Source organism: Phyllostomus hastatus, unplaced genomic scaffold (genome assembly GCF_019186645.2).
Source record: "Phyllostomus hastatus isolate PE091 unplaced genomic scaffold, TTU_PhHast_1.1 phas_contig_98, whole genome shotgun sequence".
NCBI lineage: Eukaryota > Metazoa > Chordata > Mammalia > Chiroptera > Phyllostomidae > Phyllostomus > Phyllostomus hastatus.
In genome coordinates, this window is record NW_025333999.1 from 3,763,104 (window position 1) to 3,786,851 (window position 23,748).

Below are 23,748 nucleotides of genomic sequence, written 5' to 3' on the forward strand. Positions count from 1 at the left end.
GAGTTGCAAGAGTTCTTTTTAGATGCTAGTACAAGTTCTTAGATTTATATTTTGCAAATATTTTCTCCCAGTCTGTGGCTCCTCGTGTGCCAACAATAATATTGTTACGATTCAGGCGTTATTGTTATTATTATTATCAAAGGAAATGGGTACAACTCTAAGGGCCAGACCCACCATGCTTTTGAGGAGCTTCATGCTCTCAAGCGCACAGGTACCTGATTCAAGGAGGTGACTGCATAAACTTGCACTGGAGGCGGTAAATCTAAATCAGGGAACAAGGGTCAATTTCTTTTTTTTTTTTTTAAATAAAGTCTTTTCTTTTTTTTTTTCAAGATTTTATTTATTTATTTTTAGGGAGGGAAGGGAGGGGAGAGAGAGAGAGAGAAACATCAATGTGCGGTTGCTGGGGGTTATGGCCTGCAACCCAGGAATGTACCCTGGCTGGGAATCGAACCTGGGACACTTTGGTTCCCAGCCCGCGCTCAATCCACTGAGCTACGCCCGTCAGGGGGGTCAATTTCTTGAAAAGATGCCTTTGGGTAGAGTAGATGAACTGAAACGTAATGAATGAACGAAGGGTCCACTCGATTTCCGCTATTCACGTCGGCCCGCAACCTCAGAAGTACGCGTGCGCGCGCAGACTCCACCCCCCCCGCCCGTTCACAGTAGCTCCCGCTGCGCGCGCAGCCCGGAAATCGCCCAACGGCTCAACCGTCGTCAACAGTGCGCGGGGCCGTTAACGTGCGCGCGCACATTCCCAGAGAGAAACCGCGATAGAGGAGCGCTGCGAATCCAAGGGGCCTGGGGCGGGGCCGGCGCGTGCGCAGAAGGCTTAGAGGACAGGCGGGAAAAGACAAGATGGAGCGACAGGCAGTACGCGACGCTTGTTTCCTTCGCGCGGGCGGTGGGCGGACAGGCAGGGAGCGGCGGCGATCTCGGGCTTCTACTTCGGACCTGAGTCCGGCCACTTGTCTTCTGACATCCCGGTCACCTTCGTCCTGCCGGACTCCGATTTCCTGACTGACTGACCAGGCCCTGACTGATGGACGATGTGACTGACGCGCTGACAGCGAAGCCAGAAAGTCATACCTGTGTGGCAGAAGCAGTTTAAAGAGCGGCTCAGACACCCATGTGCCGCACCTACCCTTTTTATCTTCCCTCTTGTCCTTCCTCGAAGAACTCGACCCAACCAATTAGGAGTCCAGACACCCTGAAGCCCCTGCCCTCACCCCAGCCCCTCCAGGTTTCCCTGCCTCTGTCCTCCAGGCGCAGGGTTCCCCCACCTCAAGCCCCGGACCTCATGGTGTGCGCCCCAGCTCCTCCCATCTCTTCTGTGGGTCCCCACCACGTTGCAAGCAGATGCCCAGGGCCAAAGGGGCAGGAGGAAGGGCTCACCACCACTTGCCACCTCCCTCCTTCAGCTACTCAAGTGCTGACTGTGCTCACAGGTGGACATACCCCACGCAGAGTGCAAGGACCAGGAGCCACAGCCTTTGGGAGACAGCAAGGAGCAGCAGCAGGGTGAGGAGAGCCACGAAGAGGAAGCTGGTCGGGGGCCAGCTAGGTGAGGAAGCCCCTGGCCCAGTGAGTCCAAACAGTGCCCTGGGGCCTTCTTCACCCATTTCTACCCCAAGACCCAGTGCCTGCTCTTGGTGCATTTGTTCCACGTACTGGTTGCGCATCTCTCATGTGCCTGGCATGGGGCTAATTGCTGGGCACAGAGCAGTGAGCTGACACTCTCTAGAGCAGGAGATAGATTGTAAACTCAGGAATATACAGTAGTCAGTGGATGCTAAGTGCTATGGGGAAAAAATAGGAAGAGAGTGACAGGTAGCCTATTTAGATCCGAAGAGGGTCAGGGCCCCTCCTTCGTGGAAGAGGTGACAAGTAGGTAGGGAGAACTACCCAGGTAGGGAGAACTATGTTTCAGACAGGGAAACAACAGCTGCAAGGGCCTGGAAGGATGACTGTGCTGGAGCAGCATAGAAGGGAATAGTATGAGATACAGTCAGACAGGTGATGGGAATTTGGGTGTTAATTACCCATGAAAAGTTTTGGAATAAAGGAGTGATGTGAAGTGACTGTAGCAGGGTGCGGACTAATGTTAATGAATTTGTGTTGGAACACATGTGGATGCCTCTGCAGAGCTGAATTGTTGCAACTGGTACTAAATGGGCACGGAGCTGAAAGATTTACTATCTGGACTTTCATAGAAATTTGCAGTCCTCTGGACTAAAGTATTAAAAGACTCCCTCTGGCTGCCATGTAGAGAATAGACTGACTGTTAGGGCAGGAGTGGAAACTGGGAAACCAGTAAGGAGGCAATTGGAATAATCTTGGTGCAAGATAACTCTGACTTGGCCCCTGGTGGATCTATGGAGGTGATGAAAAGTGGTCAGATTCTGGATATATTTAAGAAGCTAGAAAGCCCTGGGTGGGTAACTCAGTTGGTTAGAGCATCATCCTGGTACGCCAAGGTTGTGGGTTTGATCCCCAGTCAGAGCACATGCTAGACTCAACCAATGAATGCATAAATGTGTGGAACAAGTCAATGTTTCTCTCTCAAAAAAAATTAATTAAGAATCAATCAGTGAATGCATAAATAAATGGAATGACAATTTTCTCTGTCTCTCTAAAATCGATAAAAAATAAAAATCAATTTAAAAAGCTAAAACTGAAAGAAAATGTTAATGAATTAGATGTTGGAGTAAAAGAAAGAGCAGTGTCAGGTATGACAAAAAAGATTTTGTCTTGCACATTTATTAATTCATTTATTAATTCACCAAATATTTATTGAAGGTTAGCTTTGGCTAGACCAGACTGGGGATACAGCGGTGAACAAATCAGAATCTCTGCTCTCTTGAACCTGATTTTCTTTCACTAAGTAATATGTGTGCATTTAACATTCCTCTATGTCTTTTTATTTCTTTCAAAGACATTTCTTAAAATTGATTTGAGCGAGAGAGAGAAACATCTATTGGTTGCTTCTTGTATGTGCTGGGGATCGAACCTGCAATCTTGATGTATTGAGATAATGCTCTAACCAACTGAACTACCCTGCCAGGGCCCATTTCTTAATAGCTCATTTCTTTTTAGCACTGAGTAGTATTCCATTATGTAGATGTACTACAGTTTATTTATCTGTTTACCTATTGAAGGACATCTTGGTGGCTTCCTAGTTTTGGAAGTTATGAATAAAGCTTCCATAAACATTCTTGTGGATCTAAGTTTTCAACCCCTGTGGGTATTTACCAAGAAGCATGATTGCTAGATCATATGGTAAGAGTATGTTTGTTTTGTAAAAAACCGCCAAACTGTCTTCCAAAGTGGCTGTACCATTTTATATTCCCATCATCAATGAATGAGAGTTCCTATTGCTCCACATCCTCACCAGCATTTCTCAGTGTTTTGGATTTTCACCATTCTAACTGGGTGTGTAGTGGTATCTCATTGGTTTGTTGATTTGCAGTTTCTGGATGAGGTATAAAGTTGAATATATTTTCATATGCTTTTTTTGCCATCTGCATATCTTTTTTGGTGGAGTGTCTGTTCAACCCATTTTTTAATGGGGCTATTGTCTGTTGAGTTTTAATAGTTCTTTGTATATTTTATTTATTTTTTAATATTCACCTGAGGACATGCTTATTAATTTTGGAGAGAGGGAATGGGAGGGATGAAGAAAGGGAGAGAAACATCGATTGGTTGCCTTCCGAACACACCCCGACCAGGGGACTGAACCCACAACCCAGGCACATGCTCTGCCTGGGAATTGAACCTGTGACCTTTCAGTTTGCAGGACAATGCCCAACCAAGTGAACCACACCAGCCAGGGCTCCTAGTATATTTTAGATATGAGTCCTTTATCAGATCTATGTTTTACAAAGGCTTTCTCCTAGTCTGTGGCTTGTCTTTTCATTCTCTTAACAGTGTCCTTTGTAGGGCAGAAAGGATTAATTCTAATGCAGTCAAATTAATCAATTTTGGGGGGTGTCGTATCCAGGAAATCACCATCAAACCCAAGGTTACCTAGATTTTCTTCTTTTGTCTTCTAGGAGTCTTACAGTTTTGTTTGTTATATTTAGATCTATGATCCATTTTAAGGTTTTTTGCATGTGGATGTCCAGTTGTTCCAGCACCATTTATTACAAAGACTCTCCTTTATCCATTGAATTTTATTTGCTTCTTTGCAAAAATCAAGTTACTATATATGTGTAGGCTCTGTATTCTGTTCCATTGATTTATAGTTTATTCTTTCACCAGTACCACACTATCTGGATCATTGTAGCTGTGTGGTAAATCTATATGAAGCATCAGTCCTTTGACTTTGTTCTCCAATATTGTGTTGGCTATTCTGAGTCTATTGGCAAGCTGGCTTTCTAAAAGAGAAATAGATTATTTTTAAAAAAGAATGTGATTTCAGCTGGTGGTAAGTGTTTTGAAGAAACAAAGCAGAGTAAGGAGTGACTAAAGTGATAGGAAATTAAGAGTAGTTGGAGAAGACATATAAGGAGGTCACATGAGAAGCAGCCAGTCAGGAAGCATCTGGGGGCCCAAACATGCTAGCAGAGTACTTAGTCCCTGAGGTAGAAATAAGCTGAGTATGCTCATAAAACAGTGAGGAGGCCAGCATGTCAGGCTGAATAACATTCTGTATTGTGGATCTACTACATTTTATCTATTCATTCATTCATTGGTTGATGGACATTTGGATTATTTCCGCTCTTTGGCTCTTGTGAATAATGCTGCTGTGAACGTCCATGAACACGTTTTGGCATATACATAAGTTTTCATTTCTCTTGGGTAGATATCTAAGATACAGATTTCTGGGGCAGAGAAGAACATGCTCAGGTTCCTGTTATAAACATGGGCAGCTTTGTGGAGGATGGTTGGGCAAGGATGTGAGGGGATGTGAGGAGATCAGGTGGGAGGCTCCTGTGGGGGTGGCATGTAGCAGAGCAGATGGAGAGAAGCTCGGGGGGGCAGGGTCTTTTGTGAGGGCATGAGGAAGGGGATGAGCCCAGGATGTTTCCCCACTTGCGTGCTCAGAAAACAGTGGGAAGACTGGCATGTCAGGTGAAGTGATTGGCAGCAGAGATACCTGGATCCTGGTATGTTGTAGTGTGCTGGAGCTGGTTCCTACCAGCTGACAAGATCAGTTCCATTCATCTCTTCCCAACCTGGCATTTAGCAACTTCATATTGGTAGCTTGAAATTGGCTATAGTGAGAGTTTTTGTACCATGGAAATTGTCAAACACTACAAATCAGGGCTTTATTCTCCCCTCTGCCCACCCAGAGAACCAGTTGCTAAATGCTTACCAGCACACCACTGGCTCCCCGCTCTCTGGCTTGGGGTAGTTTCCAGTAGGTGGAGGTTTCACTGACACAGGCAAAAACACAAGTTTCATTTGCCCTTGCTGAGTTTGAGGTGGCCAGGGACATGCACATGAATGTGTCCAGATACACTTAGACTTTCTGACCCACAACTCAGGAGGGCCAGGGGCAGGAGATGGCACTGTGGGACTCACTGTTTTAGTGGCAGCTGTGGGGTGCATGAGCTCATCACCCAGGGAGAGAGTGAGAGGAGTCCAGGCTCAGGACAGGACTCTGAGGACTCCAGGTCTGAAGCTAGCTTCCCCCACCTCCCAGATTGCAGGTTGTAAAGCTGGCTACAGGGTAGGATGGCTTCTAGGTGTGTGCTGTCACATGGAGACAAGGAAAAAGAAGGAAATGACTGCAGCCGTTTGTTTGATAACGTCTTCCTGCAAATAACATGTTTAGACCTGATCTAAGTGGTGAAGAGACACAGGTAATTGCAAAGCATTGTGAGACTTTAAGGTGTTCCATAGGAGCTTTGGGTAGAAAAATAGATGTATGAGAACCAGTGCAAGTCATTTAATAGGTCCAGCAGCAGACACTTGGCAACATGATTGAAATGTAAACATATTTCAGGAAACAAAAGCAGGGGATGAGGAACAAGCTCAGCGGCTTCTATTTAGACCTTCCCTCTTCCTGGCTATATTTCAGCAAAACCTCATTTTGCCTAAGCTCCAGAGATTCTGTTGTGTTCCTCCTTGAATATTTGATTAGGTGACCTCCCCTCCTGGGATTGCCACTTGTGGTCATAAGTAACTGGTGGATTGTTTACTTGTATATGTCTGTTAAAGGCCATCAAGGAACATGCAACCAGCGGGCAGCTCTGGCTCACATGCCAGCCAATCAAGGTTTACTTGAAATGAACAGATGGTCTCTTCTCTTAGACCAGGGGTGTCAAACTGATTTTCACTGGGGTCCACATCAGCCTCACGGTTGCCTTCAAAGGGCCAAATGTAATTTTAGGACTGCATAAATGTAACTACTCCTCAACTAGGGGCAAGGAGCTCAGTGCTGCCTCTGGGTAGAAACAAGGTGCCGGGCCAGATTTGGCCTGCAGGCTTGTGTTTGCCGCCTGTGTCTTAGACCTGTTTTCCTGTACTATTCCAGTGCCCCCTACCAGACTGGGCCCTGCTCAGGAACTATCATCATCCTCCCAGCTGAATGAGGGACTCCTTAGAAGGACAGGCCATAATGCATGAGCATGGAGGTGTGTTCACAGCCCCCACTTCAATTCCTCACCACCATCCCTGCTGTGTTGGGCCCACTTCCATTCCCTGGCTTCTGTCCAGGGTTAGGCAACAGAGGCAGGCCTGGGAAGGGGGAAGCCAATGGAGAGGGCACCATGCATTTTGTTTATGAAAGTTAATTGGTGAATGCGGGCCCAGGAAAGACTCTGATTCATTAACATTCTGATTAATATGCCGCTGCTGAGTATTAAGAAAAATGAAATGGAGAGGAGTGAATCCCAAAGGAGAGGTTGGAAAAAAGAGGCTTTTTGCAGACATCTGATGCAGGCTTTTGTCTCACAGTGACATTTGAATGAGTCGAATTCAAGTGATTTTTCACGTTTGCATAGCACCTTGAAGACTGGTTTCAGCCTCATCATTGCAGGGACTTTGAGCCATTAGCAGCTTAGGCAGGTTGTGAGCAATTCCATAAAAAGAAGCACCTGGTGTTATCATTGATTTTAATTTCAGGATTCTTACACTGCTGAGTCGACAACTGTAGGTACAAGGAGACTTTCCCACAGGAATGTTACACCAGGCTCCTCTCATACTGTAGTTCATTCATTTAGGTATTCAGCAATCCCCCCACACCCAGCCTGCAAAGCACCCTGGAAGTAACCTTTCTGAACAGACGGGGAGTGTTGTGATCCAGAAGCAAAGATGCTGTGTGGGTGCATGAGTAGAAGCTCTGAATGTTACCTTGTAAAGTTGGCAGAAAGGGAAAGTCATTTCAGGCAAAGGCTGATAGATTTGGTGAAATTGTAGAAAGTTCCAAATTGCTGGGAGTGAAGGGCAGAAAGAAAAAGAGGCCCAGGGCCCAGGAAGGCCTTGGGTGCTGTGCTGGGAAATTTAGATTTGCTCCTGTGGCTGGGGGGAGGGCTTTTATAGGCTGTGGGAGCAGGAGTGGGTGGGACATCAAGTTGTAGTTCTTTTTTTTTCTTTTTTTAATTTATTTTTAGAGAGAGGGGAAGAGAGGGAGAAAGAGGGAGAGAAACATTGATGTGTGAGAGCTACATTGCACACCCCCAACTGGGAACCTGGCCCACAACCCAGGCACGTGCCCTGACGCGTAATCCGACCAGAGACCCTTTGGGTTTGCAGGCCTGTGCTCAATCCACTGAACCACACCAGACAGGGCTCAGGTTTCAGTTCTAAGGTCGCTGGGGCCCAGGTGAGAAATGACAGGTACAGGGTTGCAAATGATTAGATGTAAAAATGATAGATTGGAGAGAGGTTAAGGAGGTGGAAATGAGAGGGTTTCATGACAGGATATGGAAGGACTGGAAGAAGCTTGGGAACCAGGTGGCTTTGGTAAAGGAAGGAAAATTATTTTGGTATGCAAATGTGGAGGAGTTTGAGATGCTTGCTTCTGGGTCAGCCAAGTGGAGAGGGCTGGGAGGTAGTTGGTACGTCATCATTGGGAGCTTAGGAAAGAGGTGTGGGCTGGGGACTATAAGTAAGGGAGACATGGAGGTGTGGATGGTAATGAAAGCCCCTTCTAGTCATTCATTTTATTGGACACACCTTTATTACTCCTACCATGATGAGTAGGTATGGGTTTATGAAGATGAATGAAGCCTGGCTGGGTCCTTCTGAAGGCCAGAAGAAGGCTGAGTTCAGGCAGTGACACTGTAGGTGCTGTGCGCATATAACCTAGCCAGAGAAGAGTTTCTAGAAGAGGCAGGACTCAGGGAAAGGGAATACTGGCACATTCCTGGCTACAAGTGGGCCTTTGGAGAATGACAGGTTGTGCATTATTAGAGGAGGGGTGGAGTGTTGAGGGGTTGGCAAGAGAGGTCAGCGGGGAAGATATATGGGGCTGGCTGTGGAGCAAGGGTGTGCACAAAGGTGTAAAGGGAAGAGAGTGAGACCAAGGACAGAGCCTAGGGATACCGAGTGTCAGGAATGGCAGGGAGGGTGGTCAACAGCACCAGCTGCTGCCTTTAGTCAAGGGAGGTGTTTGCCAGGTGTCACCAGGGACCTTGGCGGTTGCTGCTTCATTTTAGAACTGATTGCAATGGGCTAGGAAGCAAGCGGGAGGTGGGAAAATGTGCTCAGAAAGTGTCGGCATCTCTTTCGGGAATCTTGGTGGTGATGGGGAATAGAGGGAAGTGACTGTCAGAAGGGGACTGATGCTGAGAGAAGGGGAGGTGTGTGTGAGTGGTGTGTTGTGTTTTTTAAATGTAAGATGAACATACCCTGGGGGGGGTGGGGGGGGCGGCGGTAGAGGGCGGCCAACCAAAGGGAGAGGTCAAATATACAAGAGAGTGAGGTACAGGGAATGGATTTGGGAGCCCAGAATACCTCACCCTCCCACCCTGTTGGGAGTTTGGAAAGAGGAAGGGCAGTGTGAATACATTTATGGGGACAGTGGAGGGGGTTATTGGCCCACAAGGTTCTGTATTGCTCAGTGGGAGGGAGGCAAGTGTGGGGTCAGGAATGGGAGAATGATGTTTTGGGATGGCTGATGGGAGCAATGACCAGAGCACAGAGAGGATACTCTGTAGCTCTGAGGCCCCCCTGAGACTGGAGAGCAGGACTCTGTAGTGACCGTTTAGTGGGTTGTGCTTTTCTCCAGTGTCACTCAGGTTCCTGAGTATAAGAAAAGAGGCAGCACTTGGTTGTAGATAGCCAGAGTAGGGTTTCAGTGGGTGGGTGTGACACAGAATTGAAGGAAAGACGGGTTGAGGCCACCAGCCAGAGAGTGAAGTGATAGAGCCTTGGGTTTAGAACAGGAGGGCAGTTAGTGCTTGAGGTCTCAGGGAAGTGAAAAGCCAGGGGTTTCTGCACCTGTGCCCCCAGCTCCCTCACCATGGTGCAAAGTACGTCTATCCTTTTAGAAGCACTCTGTGTTCTCCACATACGTCCAGATATTACAAAAGTCTGAATGTTAAAATGCATTGTGTCACTCACAGGTCTGCACTCCTGTCCTGCCTCACCTCCCCTTAAGGGAGAAGAGTAAATGCATGCTCAGAGGTCATAAATTCCTTAGCAAACAAGACAAGAATGCTCACAGAGCCTTTAATTGGTGTGTTGTTTTTCTAGCTGATGTAAATGTTTGCTGTAGAAATATCTGCCTCAGCTGGAGACACCTTCCCATCTTAAAATGCAGTGGACATAGCATCTTGTCCTGGAGGCTGGTGAACTTACCTGCTGTGTGGGAAGCCAGAGGAAGGAGGACCAGATGTGACAGAAGAAAGTGTCCTTTATTCATTCAACAAACAGTGGAAGACTTACTGTGTGCTGGATGCTAGGAATGCAGAGATAAATGGGACCCAGCCCTCTGGGAAGATAGGGGCATGAGCAGACAAGCTCATGCAGTGGTAGGCATAGAGGTCCTGGACAGCTTCTCAAAGGAGTTAGTGGTCTGGCTAGGTCTCGTGGGTCGAGTCAGAGAGCAGGTGCAAAGACACAGAGGCAAGAAGCAATCTGGCAAGGAATACACGAGGACCAGGACACAGAGGTATCCTTGGGCCTGAGAACTTTTGTGTAGATGCATGTGACTCTGTCCACCCAACCTCTCTTTTACTGGGATTTACTGGGGTTTAACTATACTTCTGTTCTCAGCCAAAAGGAAAAACTTAGAAAAAGCCAAGAAAAATAGTATTGTGAAGAAAGCATCAGGAAATCAAGATGTGGTTTTCTAAGTAAGCAATGACTGACTGGCTTCCAGTCATTGCCTTTATAGTTATGTGTGAACTGGTGTGTTCAGGGACTGCTGTGGTGGCTGGCACTTCTAGTCTCAGAGTTGGAAGGACTTCAGAGGGCAAGAGAGAAATGGAAGGCCCAAGAGGAAGCAGAACACAGGCTGTGAGACAGGCAACCTGTGTGCCACACCCAGTTCTGCCACAGACTGGCTGGTGACCCTGAGGAAGTGACCAGACTGAGCCTGTGTCCTCAGCTATCAGGTAAAGATGATGAGCAGACAGGCCCCAATGCCTGATTGTCAGGGTGCAGTGATATGGTGCCCGGCAGACTGAAAGTGCTGACAGATAAAAAAAAGAAAGAAAGCTAGCCTTAAACATTTTACCTTAATTTAAAACAGCATCCCTGGCTGGTGTGGCTCGGTGGATTGAGCATGGGCCTGGGAACCAAAGGGTAGCAGTTTGATTCCCAGTTTAGGGCACATGCCTGGGTTGCAGGCCAGGCCCCCAGCAAGCGGGGCATGAGAGGCAACCACACATTGATGTTTCTCTCCCTTTCTTTCTCCTTCTCTTCCCCTCTCTTAAAAAAAATAAATAAAACCTTTAAAAAAACTATAAGAAAAACAGCAATAAGTCTGCCAGTCAGATTGCAACTTTTTAATACTCATTAATAATGCATTACCTGCAGTTCCTAGGTTGTTTTTTTTTTAAGTGTTTGTATTTCTTTTTTTTAAGATTTTATTTACTTATTTTTAGAAAGGTAAGGGAGGGAGAGAGAGCGAGAAGAACATCAATGTGCGGTTGCTAGGGGCCATGGCCTGCAACCCAGGCATGTGCCCTGACTGGGAATCGAACCTGTGATACTTTGGTTCGCAGCCCGCGCTCAATCCACTGAGCTACACCAGCCAGGGCCCTAGTTTTGTTTTTAAAGAAGAGTAAACCCTGGCTGGTGTGGCATAGTGAAGTAAGCACTGGCTTATGAACTAAAAGGTCACCAGTTCAATTCCTGGTCAAGGCTCATGCCTGGGCTGTGGGCCAGGTTCCCAGTTGGGGCATGTGAGAGGCAACAGAGCAATATTTCTCTCCTAGTCCTTCTACCTCCCTTCCCCTCTCTCTGAATATAGATCTTTTTTTTTTAAGTGGAAACTTACAGGTCATGACAAAATTATCTTTACACAGTGTCCTTCTAGATTTTTATGATCTTTGCACCAATCTAAAATGGTCTCCTCCACCCATTTTAATAGTTTTTTTTTAATTAGACTTACTAGTTTTATTCATTTAATTTAGCTGTATTAGACAGCTGTCACTTTTTTACCATTTCACTGGCTAACATCCTTAATTGAATTATATTATCATAGTCATGTGTACAGTATGGGACAAACATTTACTCTTTTTTTGCGCATGTAAAAAATCCTTTGCCCTGCCTGGATGGCTTGGTTGGAGCATTTTCCCCTACACCAAAAGTCGTGGCTTCAATTCCTGGTCTGGGCACATACCTAGGTTGCAAGTTTGATCCCTGGTCGGGGGGCATTTGGGAGGCAAATGATTGATGTTTCTCTCTCACATCAATGTTTCTTTCTTGCTCTCCCATCCTCTCTCTCTAAAATCAATAAATACATCCTCAGGAGAGGATTTTAAAAAAAAACTTTTAATATAATTAACTCTTGACGGGCTGCCTCATCTAGTGAGAGCAAAGTCGTGCAGGTACACTAGACGAAGGTGGACTACAGGCTGTGGACATCTCCCAAAATGTTTAGAAGAGGATGCAGCAGGTTGGTGACAGGAAGAGCCATCTAAGAAAGCATGTATACTATTTATAAATAGAATTATTTATAAATATAATGCTCATTTCAAAGCAGCAAATTGATGTCATAAAATGACTATGTGCTTCAGAATCAGGCATATTTCCTTGTTCTGGAAACTTGGGTGGATTTGATGTGTGCCTTTGGGTGTGTTTTCTCAGTTATAAAATAGGGATGCTGTCCCTGCCTCTCAGGGCAGGTGTGTGCATGAAATAACCAAGCATTACCCATGGGAGACATACAACACTGGTTCTCTTCCTACCATTGAGCTAATTCAGATCAGCCACTCTGGGGAAAGTTTGGTGCTGACCTTGTTTTCCTATACTTTCAGAAGTCAGGATTCTAGCTCCTCTGTTGCCACCTCCAGTGCCAGTCACCAGCTGGTGATGCTGGAAGGGAAGTCAGGACCCTACTTTTCCTCTCTGGACTCGAGCATCGAGATCCTGAAGAAGAGGGCCCAGGAGCTGATCGAAAATATTAACGAGAGCAGGCAGAAGGACCATGCACTCATGACCAACTTCAGGGACAGCCTCAAGATCAAGGTGACATTTCTGCATACACATTGGAAAGCCTCAGTGGTTGGGTGGGGAAAGGCCTTACGTTAAAGGTGAAGGGCATAGGCAATGAACCACTGTTGAGCATCCGTTATGTTCCTAGCATGGCAATTTGCATATAGTACCTCATTTCACCTTTCCAACAGTACTGCAAAGAATGGACCCATTTTACAGATGGGAAAAGTAAGGTTTGGAAATAATTTGCCCTGGCCAGTTAGCCCAAATTGTTAGAGCATCATCCCAATAGCCAAGGTTGTGGGTTCAGTCTCCAGTCAGGGCAACAAAAGAAGCACCAATGACTACATAAATAAGTGGGAGGAAAATCAATGTTTCTCTCTCTACCTAAAAATCAATTAAAAACTAATAATTTGACAGCCCTGGCTAGTGTGGCTCAGTTGATTGAGTGCCCGCCTGCAAACCAAAGGGTTGCCAATTCGATTCCCAGTCTAGGGCATATGCTTGGGTTGTGGGCCAGGTCCCCAGTAGGGGGCACACAAGAGGCAACTACACAGGAATGTTTCTCTCCCTCTCTTTCTCCCTCCCTTCCCCTCTCTAAAAATAAATAAATAAAATCTTAAAAAAATAATTTGCCTGAATGAGAGAGCCAGAATGAGGGACCAAGGCCCATCTGTACCCACAGCCCAGCCTCCTAATTACACACCAGGACTAATGGCTATGGGAGTAGGGGGTTGAAGCATAGTCCACATTAACACAGCCATTTGTCCTCCAGAAGTTGAATGGTTTATGCTGGGAGATTAGGGGTCCCTTGACATGACTGGGGCTTATGTCTAACAAAGCCTGATGTTATGTTTGTGTCTGGTATTAATGATTGTCCCTGATGCTTCTTCAGAATGCACAAGGGATCCCATGAGTGGGACGTCTCTTGAAAACAGGCTGACTTCCCCCCCTCCCTTTTTCCCTCCCTCCCATCCCTACCAGTACACACAGCATAGAAAATCAAGTAAAGTATAACACAGCAGAAAAAAATGTAAAAAACATTCCTATGATCCCACCACCCAGAGGCTACTTTGTTGCATGTTTTCTTCTAGTCTCTGTTATGCACTTACTTCCTAACCTGGTGGAGCATATAATGTATACATAATTTTTCGATCTTGGCTTAAAAAAATTTTTTTAGTGTAGGCAATTTCACTCCCAGTCATTGGAGTTGTTTTTACCATTTTTGTATGATAAACTGCAGAAATCTTAGGGAGCCACTTAAAACATGTCTTGTGATGCCTCTAGTTTGATTTTCCAAGAATATGTTTTATTGTTTAAAAGGTTTCGGACCTGACAGAGAAACTAGAGGAGAGGATGTATCAGCTTTATAATCACCACAACAAGATTATTCAGGAAAAGCTCCAAGAGTTCACTCAGAAAATGGCAAAGATCAGCCATTTGGAAACAGAGCTCAAACAAGTGTGCCACACTGTGGAGACTGTGTATAAAGACCTATGTGTCCAGCCAGAGGTATGACTGAACCCACACAGGGGGCACTGTGTGAGGAGAGTTGTGGGAGCTAAGATGAAAGTAAATGTCAACAGAAACCAAGGGTGTTAGTGCCCCGCAGGGGCCACTATCACCACAAAGCCCCGGGTGCTCCCGCCATCTCGCTTGTGGCTCTATGCTCCCCTGTAACACGGTATATTGGAGCTGAGAATCCAGCCCATTGTTATTTTCTGTGTGGCCAGCTCTGTGGTGACATAAAGGACAAAGTCCCCTCTGCCCACAGCCCTAGGCAATGCCTAACCAGGTTTACTTATTACAGCAGAGTCAAAGACACAGACATGGGCTAGATCACTGCAGGGAGAGGGAGGAATCTTCACCACATCTGAGCACCTCATAGTCCCTACATGTGTTGTTTTCCCTGTGACTGAAAGGACTACCCAAGTGGTCATAAGTAAATGTGGCACAACACTGAAGGTCAGACATGCAGACTCTTTATTTAATCCTCTTTCCCCGCTTCATTCTGCCGCCAAGTCCAGCATAAGGCACTTATCCCCCAGATGGGAGGGTCAGAGGGCACACAGGGAACTCAAGCTGGGGTGGTTCGGTCAGACACCAGGTCAGGTCTCACAGAGGTTGCTTCTGTGTTACTCTCTTTCCTCTCCGTGCTCCCCATGAAGAGAAGCTTCGGTTCCAAGGTAAGTGGAGTCTGTTCCCATTCATGGTTAAAAGTAGATTGAGGAACTGGTACAGAGTCCCATCTTCTTTTTAAGGAGTACATTTTAGCCCTGGCTGGCGTAGCTCAATGGATTGAGTGTGGGCCGCAAACCAAAGGAGTACATTTTAGTGACTTCAAAAGAGAAATTTTGAAATTTAAAAATCAGTGTCTCACCTCCCACCATAAAATTTGGCTTCATCTGCCACCTCCCTGAGTAAGCTCAGAGCAGCGCAGCTCCCTGGGAAGGGGTTTAGCACCATCCAGCCCCCCGGGGGAAGTGTGTTCACTTGCTGGCCGTGAATGCCTGGATCCCTGTAATTGCCCTTCCGAGGATCAGAGCGTGAATGTCATGAGTACCTGGACAAGAGAAATGCAAAGTCAGTTTGGAGTCTTAACAGCTCACAACTTCCCTTTAAAGTTTATCTTCATGTCTCTCCTCAGGCTACTACTTTGGAAGAACATACCCATAAAGATGGTGAATGCTGACAGCTTTCTGAGACAGTCACCTCTTAGTGACAGCCACCAAGAGAAGGCTCAGAGGCCACTGTTCTGGCCACACTGAGAAAATTGTTTTTCACAGTTCTGTATTGCATCTTAGCAAAAACAAACAAACTTGGGCCATACCCAAAGGCAGCAAGTCCAGCCACCATCATGGGTCCAGCTTTGGTGTCCCCAACATGTGGCAAATTTATCCCACCCCAGTGCTGCACAGTTCATTAAATGTTTGATTTTCAACCGAGCCAAGCTTCCTTCCCACAGTGGTGGAGAGCTCTGATGGGCTCTGGAAACACATCAGGCCCTTTCTCATCGACAGGAGGGATGGGTAGGCAAACACCTCTTACTGGCTTGTACACCTGAGCCACCCTGTCCTGAAGCTGTCACCCACACCCCACGCCTTTGAGTCTGGGCAACACTTTATGTTCCTCAGTGCTCTCACTTGCTCTTCCCCAGCTTCCAGGGGCATAAGGCAGAGATTACTGCCTCCCTTATATAGAGCAAAATAATTATTTACTTACTTTTTAAAAAAGATTTTATTTATTTATTTTTAGAGAAAGGGGAAGTGAAGGAGAGGAGGGAAACGTCAATGTGTGGTTGCCTCTCACACGCCCCCTACTAGGGACCTCACCTGCAACCCAGGCATGTGCTCTGACTGGGACTGGAACTAGCAACCCTTTGGTTCACAGGCCGGCACTCAGTCCACTGAGCCACACCAGCCAGGGCTGTTGACTTTCTAAAGTGCATACCTGACCCCTTCCTTCTCCATAAAACCATCTGAAGGCCCCCTCCTCTTACCCTTGAGGTCATTCCCACACCTGTAGGATTCCTCCTACCTCTCCCCTCTTGTAGCTTCTGGAATGTCCCATCCAGAACAGCACACAGCAGCTATTTCACCGTCTGCCTAGGGAACTCCTAGAACTCCAAAGGACTCAGTCCCACTTTTTCCACATCTATTTTCCCACAAGGCCATGGATTCTGGGCCCCATTTGCATCACAGCCAGTTGCCAGCTGCAAACACCGCAGTCTGCAAATGATTTTTTTCTTTTTTTTTCTCCACATGGGGTGGCCTGTATGGCATCGCCAGCTCACTGGGCATCATGCCCCACTCTGGGGCTTGCTGATGAAGCCAGCAGCAGCCTTGGGAACATCCCTCTCCCTAGCATCATGAAGGAAAGGCCACAGAGCACCTCACTGTAGGCCCCAGTGTGAGCTACTCCAGATGAGGGATGCAGGGTGGGACCTGCCTCTGGCTGTGCTGTCAGTGGCAACAGCTGGGAGTAGGACTCAAGTCTGCTGTCCCCACCCTCCTCCCTGCCCTACTTCTCCAGACAGCGAGGCCACTGTAACCACCATCCCCATCCCCTGAAGGACCCAGCCCCCACCTTCATAGGTGTTCACGGACTCCAGGTTCATAGCATGTCGGATCACATGATACTCATCAGAAATCCCATTTCCCCCCAGCATGTCTCGGGCCTGGCGGGCGATGTCCAGAGCCTTCCCACAGTTATTCCTCTTCAGCAGGGAGACCATTTCTGGGGTGACCCTGAAGCAGCACAGATGTGTATCAAGTGTTGATTACAAAGAACTGACCCTGCTCCAGGCACCCCTGCACCCTAGGCAAACCAGCCAGGGGGAAGATTTCCCATGTTACAGCCAAAGCAGCAGATACCCAGGTTCAAAATGAGGGACTAGCAGGATGGGTCCTGGCCCACTGAGGCCAAGAGAAAGAAAAGGGACTGGGACCCCAAGGGCCACAAGGCAGAAAGGACCTTTCTTCTCAGGGCCAGCAACCATTATGCCCAGAAGCACAGGGTCCTTCTGCTACAGCTGTTCTCCTCTGCCTCCCCCTACAAGTGGCCCCTACTTGTCTTGATCCTTTAAGCGTCCAAGTTGCAGGCAGGCATGAAGGCCCAGCGTGATCTCAGTCAGCATGTCCGCCAGCTTCTTCTGGATCAGCTGGTTCCTGGCCAATGGGACACCAAACTGCATCCTAGGCAGGTACAGTGAGGATAAGTTAAAGTATGTGTGTGAGGGGGCCCAACCCCCAGTCCTCTCCCAGGGCTCCATGGGCCCAGGAAGCCTTTCCAGGCTGCCTCAACCCCTGCATAGCACACCCTGGCCTGTCATTGATCCAGCCCATTACTGCTCAGAAGGACTTCCCTGGCCATTTCACAGAGCAGGGAGCTTAAGTCTGGTGGGTGGGATCTTGGGAGTCACCTATTGGTTAAAGGGTGGAACCTGAGCCCTACCGTGCCCCCAGGGGCTCTCAAGGCAGCCTCCACTCACCTGTCTAGAGTGTACTGCCGGGCCATGTGAAAACAGAACTCAGCAGCTCCAAGAGCACCCCAGCAGATGCCATACCGGGCATTGTTTAGGCAGCCAAAGGGACCCTGTAGGATTGAGAGGAGGGCCTTAGCCCCATCCAGAAGGAGCTGAGAGGGTCTGTGCAGAACCAGCTCTGCAGTAGGGGGACACCTCCTCCTCAGACACCCAGATGCAGAGTCAGTATAAAAGGGGGAACTCAGGGAGGCCACTGAAATGGCCTCACACATGGACCTGGCACCAAAACTCATGCAAGGCAGGCTCAGTGCCTGCTCACTCTTGGTTTGCATACAGTTCCTCCCGGCCGGGGATCTGGATTGGCAGACAGATCTAGGGGCTGACATAAGGCAGGAAGAGGTATGGGCACCAAACGATTAAGGTGGTTCAGTCCCATGAGTCCTGGGCAGAGCCAGTATGAGTGATAGTCACCAGAAAGGGACAGTGCACAGGGACCTTGTCTGTCTTGTCCCAGCTGGGTCCCCAGCACACAGCCTGCCCAAGAAAGGTGAAGCAGCATATGACCCAGCACCAGTTCCCAAAGTGGCTTCTGCTCACCGCCAGCCCAGAGGCATTGGGCAGCACGTTCTCCTCTGGTACCTCCACACCATCCATGATAATCATGCCAGTGGCTGAGGCCCGCAGGGAGAACTTGCCCTCAATCTTGGGGGCTGAGAGGCCCCGCATCCCCTTCTCCAGCAGGAAACCCCGAATGCAGTTATCTTCACACCGAGCCCACACTACAAATAGGTCGGCCACAGGCGAGTTGGTGATCCTGGGGGTGGGACAGGCAGTGAGGGTCTAGCTACAGCCCTCTACCCCTGCCCACCCATCTGAGGTAACCAGGCTCCTCACCAAGTTTTGGCCCCATTGAGAGTGTAGCTCCTGCTGGATGGGTTATGGCGGGCTCTGGTCTCCATGCTGCCAGGGTCACTCCCATGGTTGGGCTCTGTGAGCCCGAAGCAGCCCAGGAGCTCCCCTTTGGCTGCAAGCATGAGACAGAGTCATGAGTCTACCTGTCACTCATTTATACCCTCAAATGAAAATGTCACTTCTCCACTGAGCCAGGCCAAGGCAGATCTGGCCCTGCCCTCACAGCACTTGCAGGTGGTGAAGGGACAATGCCTCCTCCCCATAGTCACAATGCCATGATGGGGAAGGAGACCCACAGGAGTCACCTAAACTGCCTTGAAGGACAGTAAAAGCTAAACAAGAGGGAGTTGTAGGGAAGAGCAGTCCTGGCAGTGGGAAAGGATGTACAAAGGCCTAGTGGTACGTCTAGAGAATTCCAAGTAGCTGAGTCTGACTAGAGCAGAGCAGTCAAGAGAGTGACCATAGATGAGGTTGAAAGGTCACCAGAGGCTTCTCGGACCCAACCAGGAAGTTAAGGCTTTAAACTCTGGGTTGGGATGGAGGAGACGAAAGCAAATCAAGAGGGAGATGGGGAGGTGATGGTGTTGAGAAAGAGCCAGAGACGCCCTGGCTGGTGTGGCTCAGTGGACTGAGTGCCGGCCTATGAACCAAAGGGTCACTAGTTCCATTCCCAGTCAGGGCACATGCTTCGGTTGGCTAGGTCCCCAGTACAGGGCACGTAAGATACAACCACACATTGATGTTTCTCTCCCTCTCTTTCTCCCTCCCTTCCTCTCTCTCTCTAAAAATAAATAAATAAAATCTTAAAAAAAGAAAGAAAGGGCCAGAGAGAGTTGAGAGTGAGCTTGGAGGGGATGAAGACCAGACTCTGACAGGGGGTCCAGGTAGCCATTGGTGCTATCCTTGAAGTGAGGGACAGAAGGGAGGCTCAGGGGACAGCCCCATTCCTGAGTTCCACACCACTGTGACTATCTTCCACCAGGCTTCACTGGTAGTTGCTCACCCAGCCGGGGCAGGTACTTCTGCTTCTGCTCCTCGCTGCCATATGCATAGATGGGGTGCATGACAAGAGAAGACTGGACACTCATCGCTGACCTGTAGCCACTGTCCACCCGCTCCAGCTCCCGGGCCAGGAGCCCATAAGCCACAGATGAGACTCCAGCACAGCCATACCCTGGTGGAGGAGTGGGGGTGGGGAGCTAGAGCAAAGGAGGACAAAACCTGCCCAGCAGACCAGTGACTCCTGAGGCCCAAGAGACAGAGATACACAGGGGCTGCCCAAGGAGGGGGCACCAAGCTAACCCTAGCTTAAGGGTTTATTCATTTCATTCCTATAATTGGACAGGGGGATAACAGTCTCACTTTACAGACTGGAAACCCAGGCTCAGAGAGATGAAGCACACAGCTGGGGCTGCAGAGAGTGGATATAAACGTGTCCCTACCTTTGATAGTGGGGCCCAGAACACCAAGCTCCCCCATCTCCGAGATGATCTCCCGGTGAAAAACTGCAAAGACAGATGCCCAAGTTCAGGCCCAGTCCTAGCCCACTGGAGCCCCCACCCCAGGGACAGAGAGGTCCAGAGGCCTGACTAAAGCAGCCAGAGGTGGTGTGTATGGTGGAGGGTACCCACTAGCCCGCCTGGGCACCTTCGTTGCGATTGGCCAGCAGGATGCGGGGCATGAGGCGCTCCTGGCAGTAGGTGCGAAAAGTGTCCCTGATGAGGATCTCATCAGCGGTCAGCTGCTCCTCCAGTACCAGCGGATCCCTCCAGTCAAACTCGGGACGCAAGGCTGGGACAAGGAGCAGGGGCTCAACTCAGCGCGGCCCACACCTCCCTCAGCCCACCGCGCCCTCCTCTCCCAGAATCCTCCACCCACATCTGGCTCGAGGCTGATGTGGCTGCAAACAGGACTGGCAAGGAGGCCTTTCTCCCGGAAAGTTACTGCTGACTTAGCGCCTCCGGCCCTGTTCCCTCCCCCGGCATCCCTCGGACTATGAGAGAGAGCCCACCCGGGGCCGGCAGACAGTAGGCCAAGGGCCTCAGACGCACGCGTGACGAGGGGTCCTTACATTTGGCGGGTCGGTTCTGTGTCTTCCCGCCCTTCTCTGCAAACACAGGAAGAGAAAATCACCAAGGAAAAGTCCCCGAGGCTCCACTTCCACCCTCCTCACCCTACCCCCGCCCCAGCACTGACCAGTCACCGCCGCTGCGGAGCCCCAAGTGCGCAGGAAGAGCAGGGGAAGTCCGCGACTTAGCAGCCGCGAGGAGACGCCTCTCAGGGCCATGTGGGCGGGCGAACACAGCAACCGAGGCCGACCTGGAGGAGCTGGGGCCTCAGAGTGGAGCGGCTCCTACCCGCATGCAGCCCAAGCCCTTCGCTCCCCTCACACCGGTTCCCTCCAGGTGCCTTCCTGCTTCCCTTGCAAGCCACCGTGCGACGCGACACACAGGCTTTTGACCTCTGGCCGGGGTGGGAGGGGCGGGGGCCAAACAAGGCCTCTCATTGGTTCATCCTAAACCCGGCTCCTTCGCGGGTTTGCATTTTAAAAGGGCGATGGCAGGCTTGCGGGAGGAAGCTGCAGGACCTGGGCGGAGAAATGTTAGCCCTTAAAGGAGCAGAACAGGGAAAATCGGGAGCGGGGCGGTGGAGGGGGGGCGGGGGGGGCGGGGGGGGCGGGGCGGGGGGGAGGAGGGAGAGAGGGAGAGAGGGAGGGAGGGAGGGAGGGAGGGAGGGAGGGAGGGAGGTCTGTATTCCTGCTCTGATTGGCCCTAGAAGGGGGCTCGGCCCACTTTTGGTTGGTCAGTTGCAGGAGGCGTGTGCGAAGGGATTCTGGAGTTAAATGAGAAAACTGAGGCAGGAGAAAAATAAGTCCAGACCTGGAAGTCTCCTCTAATGGAGTGCTGTGTGTTTGAGGAGAAGGAGGTGGGCTCTGGTGGGCCATGTCAATCCAACCTGTCTGCTAGCCTGGCTCAAGAAGCACGTGTAGCGGCATGTGACTGAGTGTGAATTGGTGATTCCTGGTCCTATGTGATTCTGTGCATCTATCTGTGCTATTGTGCCTGAGTGACTGTGTATCTGTATGTGAGTGGGACACTACGCCTGTGATGTTTGGAACTGTTGACTGTGGGTGGTTGTGTAACTGTCTCTGTGTCATGTCTATGCGGCCGAATGTTTCTGTAGTTTCTTGTCTGGGTAACTGTAAGCCTGTATAATGGTATTTTGTGTGATTGTGTGTTTGTGTGTTACTGTATGACTGCCTTGGTGGTTATCTCTCTAGGCGTGTCTATTATCATTGTGGTATGCCTAAATACATGTCATGTCTGTGATTGTGTATATATGTGTCAATGTCTTTTGCTCTGTGAGCAGTTTTAATTATGTACCTGACTTGACATGTGCTTGAGAGTGGCTTACTTAGCTGGGTCACTTTTAAGAACATTTGTGCCCCTGGATGGTGTGGCTCAGTTGGTTGGAACATTGTCCTGTAGACCAAAAGGTCTCAGGTTCGAATCCCTATCAGAGCACATACCCAGATTATGGGTTTGATCCCCAGTTGGGGCATGCATGAGAAGACAACCAATCAATGTTTCTCACATCTTTCTCTCTCTCTGCCCCACTTCCTCTCTCGACAAGCAATGAGAAAAATGTTCTCGGATGAGGGTAAAGAAAGAAAAACATTTGTGTAATTTGCATTTATCTGGGTGCAACATGCTTGACCATATCTGTATCTTGGGTCCTGCCTGTTGCCATTTGGAGAAAGTAAGGTGCAGAAAACAAAACCGATCTGGTTACAGTAGGCCAGGTGCAGAGTGGGGGCCCGGACTGGGGTCCAGGCCTCCCAGTCCCCAGGCCAAGCCCTTGCCCACCTAGGACTACTTCTTCCCACAGAGACACTCTGGGTAGTGTAGTGTGTTGCATGCTCTGCCTCTGAGTGTGATGGGAGTAACTGTGGGATTGTGTCTGAATGTTACACAGGCCTGCAAATCCCTGGGTGCCTGGGGTCTGGGTGTCCCTGGACTCTCCCATTTTCTGGGCCCTTAATGTCCTTAATATAAAAATAAAATTATTTGAATCTTCTTCCTCACACAGCAGGCAGTCCATCACCATCCTGAAACATTTGGGATTCTGCATAGCTCTTATTCTTTATCTCTCTCTTCCAGGAGCCAGGACCTCTCTCTTTCTACTTCTTTCTTTCCTCCAAAACTCCCTGCCCTGGAGCTGTTGTAAGTGCTAGATTTCTCTATGCCCAGGGAGCAACCCAAATATAGGCTCTGGCCTTGCTGTCCTTCAGTCGATAATTCCTACTGGCCACATCAGGTAAGAGGCCTTACCTCCTAGCCAAATGCCTCTTTCTCTCTGGACCTACTCTCTTGCCTCATCTTTCAGAGCCAAATATGCCTGTTTAGTGCTTTGTCCTAAACCAAAGAGATCTCACCCTAAAAGAGACTTTGCTTGCCTCACCAGAAAACCACTTTAATTCCAGCCATTTTTTAAAAGATTTTATTTATGTATTTTTAGTCAAAGGGGGAGGGAAAAAGAGAGAGGGAAACATCAATATGTGGTTGCCCCTTGTGCACCTCCTACCAGAGACTTGGCCTGCAACCCAGGCATGTGCCCTGACTGGGAAATGAACCAGCAACCCTTTGATTGACAAGCCGGTGCTCAATCCACTGAGCTACACCAGCCAAGGCCCATTTTGTTTTATTGAAGTAAAACTCACATAACATGAAATGAGCCATTTAAAGTGTACAGCTCAGTGGCATTGGGCACCATCAAAATGTTGTGCAAACACCACCTCCATCTAGTTCCAGAACATTTCCATCATTCTAAAAGGAGACCTTGTACCCATCAGCAGTCACTCCCCATTCCCCTCTCCCCCAGCCCCTGGTAATCACTAGTCTTTCTCTATATATAGATTTTCCTATACTAGGTATTTCATATAAATAGAATCATGTAATATGTAACTTTTGCCTTTTGTGACTGGCTTCTTTCACTTGTTTTGAAGGTTCATCCACATTGTAACATGAATTATAACTTCATCCCTTTTGTGGCTGAATAATATATCCTTTGTATGAATTGACCACATTTTATTTATCCACTCATCTGAGAATGGACATTTGGGTTGTTTCTACCTTTTGGCAATTGTGCGTAATGCTGTTGTAAACATTGGTGCACAAGTATTTGTTTGAGTCCCTGTTTTCAGATTTTGAGCATGTACCTAGGAGTGGGACTGCTGGGTCATATATTCTAAGTTTAACTTTTTGAAGGATCATCAAACTGTTTTCCACAGTAGCTAC

General features: G+C 48.6%; 2 protein-coding genes across 3 annotated transcripts; one reads left to right on the plus strand and one right to left on the minus strand.

Moving 5' to 3' along the window:
* Positions 1–768: 768 nt before the first annotated feature.
* SYCE2 (synaptonemal complex central element protein 2) lies at positions 769–15,871 on the plus strand. Of its 2 annotated transcripts, XM_045853416.1 has the most exons (5): positions 769–873; positions 1,449–1,564; positions 12,378–12,588; positions 13,879–14,067; positions 15,203–15,871. In XM_045853416.1, exons 1-5 carry the CDS (start codon positions 859–861, stop codon positions 15,245–15,247), a joined length of 576 nt encoding a protein of 191 aa, XP_045709372.1. In that variant the 5' UTR covers positions 769–858; the 3' UTR covers positions 15,248–15,871. The 2 variants fall into 2 exon arrangements, with proteins under 2 accessions (XP_045709372.1, XP_045709373.1); XM_045853417.1 differs by lacking the exon at positions 13,879–14,067 and having other exon boundaries at positions 807–873.
* On the minus strand, positions 14,516–20,904 carry GCDH (glutaryl-CoA dehydrogenase). Its single transcript, XM_045853415.1, has 11 exons — positions 20,648–20,904; positions 20,523–20,558; positions 20,099–20,242; positions 19,894–19,956; positions 19,455–19,625; positions 18,434–18,563; positions 18,137–18,353; positions 17,546–17,649; positions 17,124–17,249; positions 16,642–16,802; positions 14,516–15,118 (listed from the first exon to the last, which is right to left on the minus strand). Exons 1-11 carry the CDS (start codon positions 20,736–20,738, stop codon positions 15,045–15,047), a joined length of 1,317 nt encoding a protein of 438 aa, XP_045709371.1. The 5' UTR covers positions 20,739–20,904; the 3' UTR covers positions 14,516–15,044.
* Between the last annotated feature and the right edge of the window lie 2,844 nt (positions 20,905–23,748).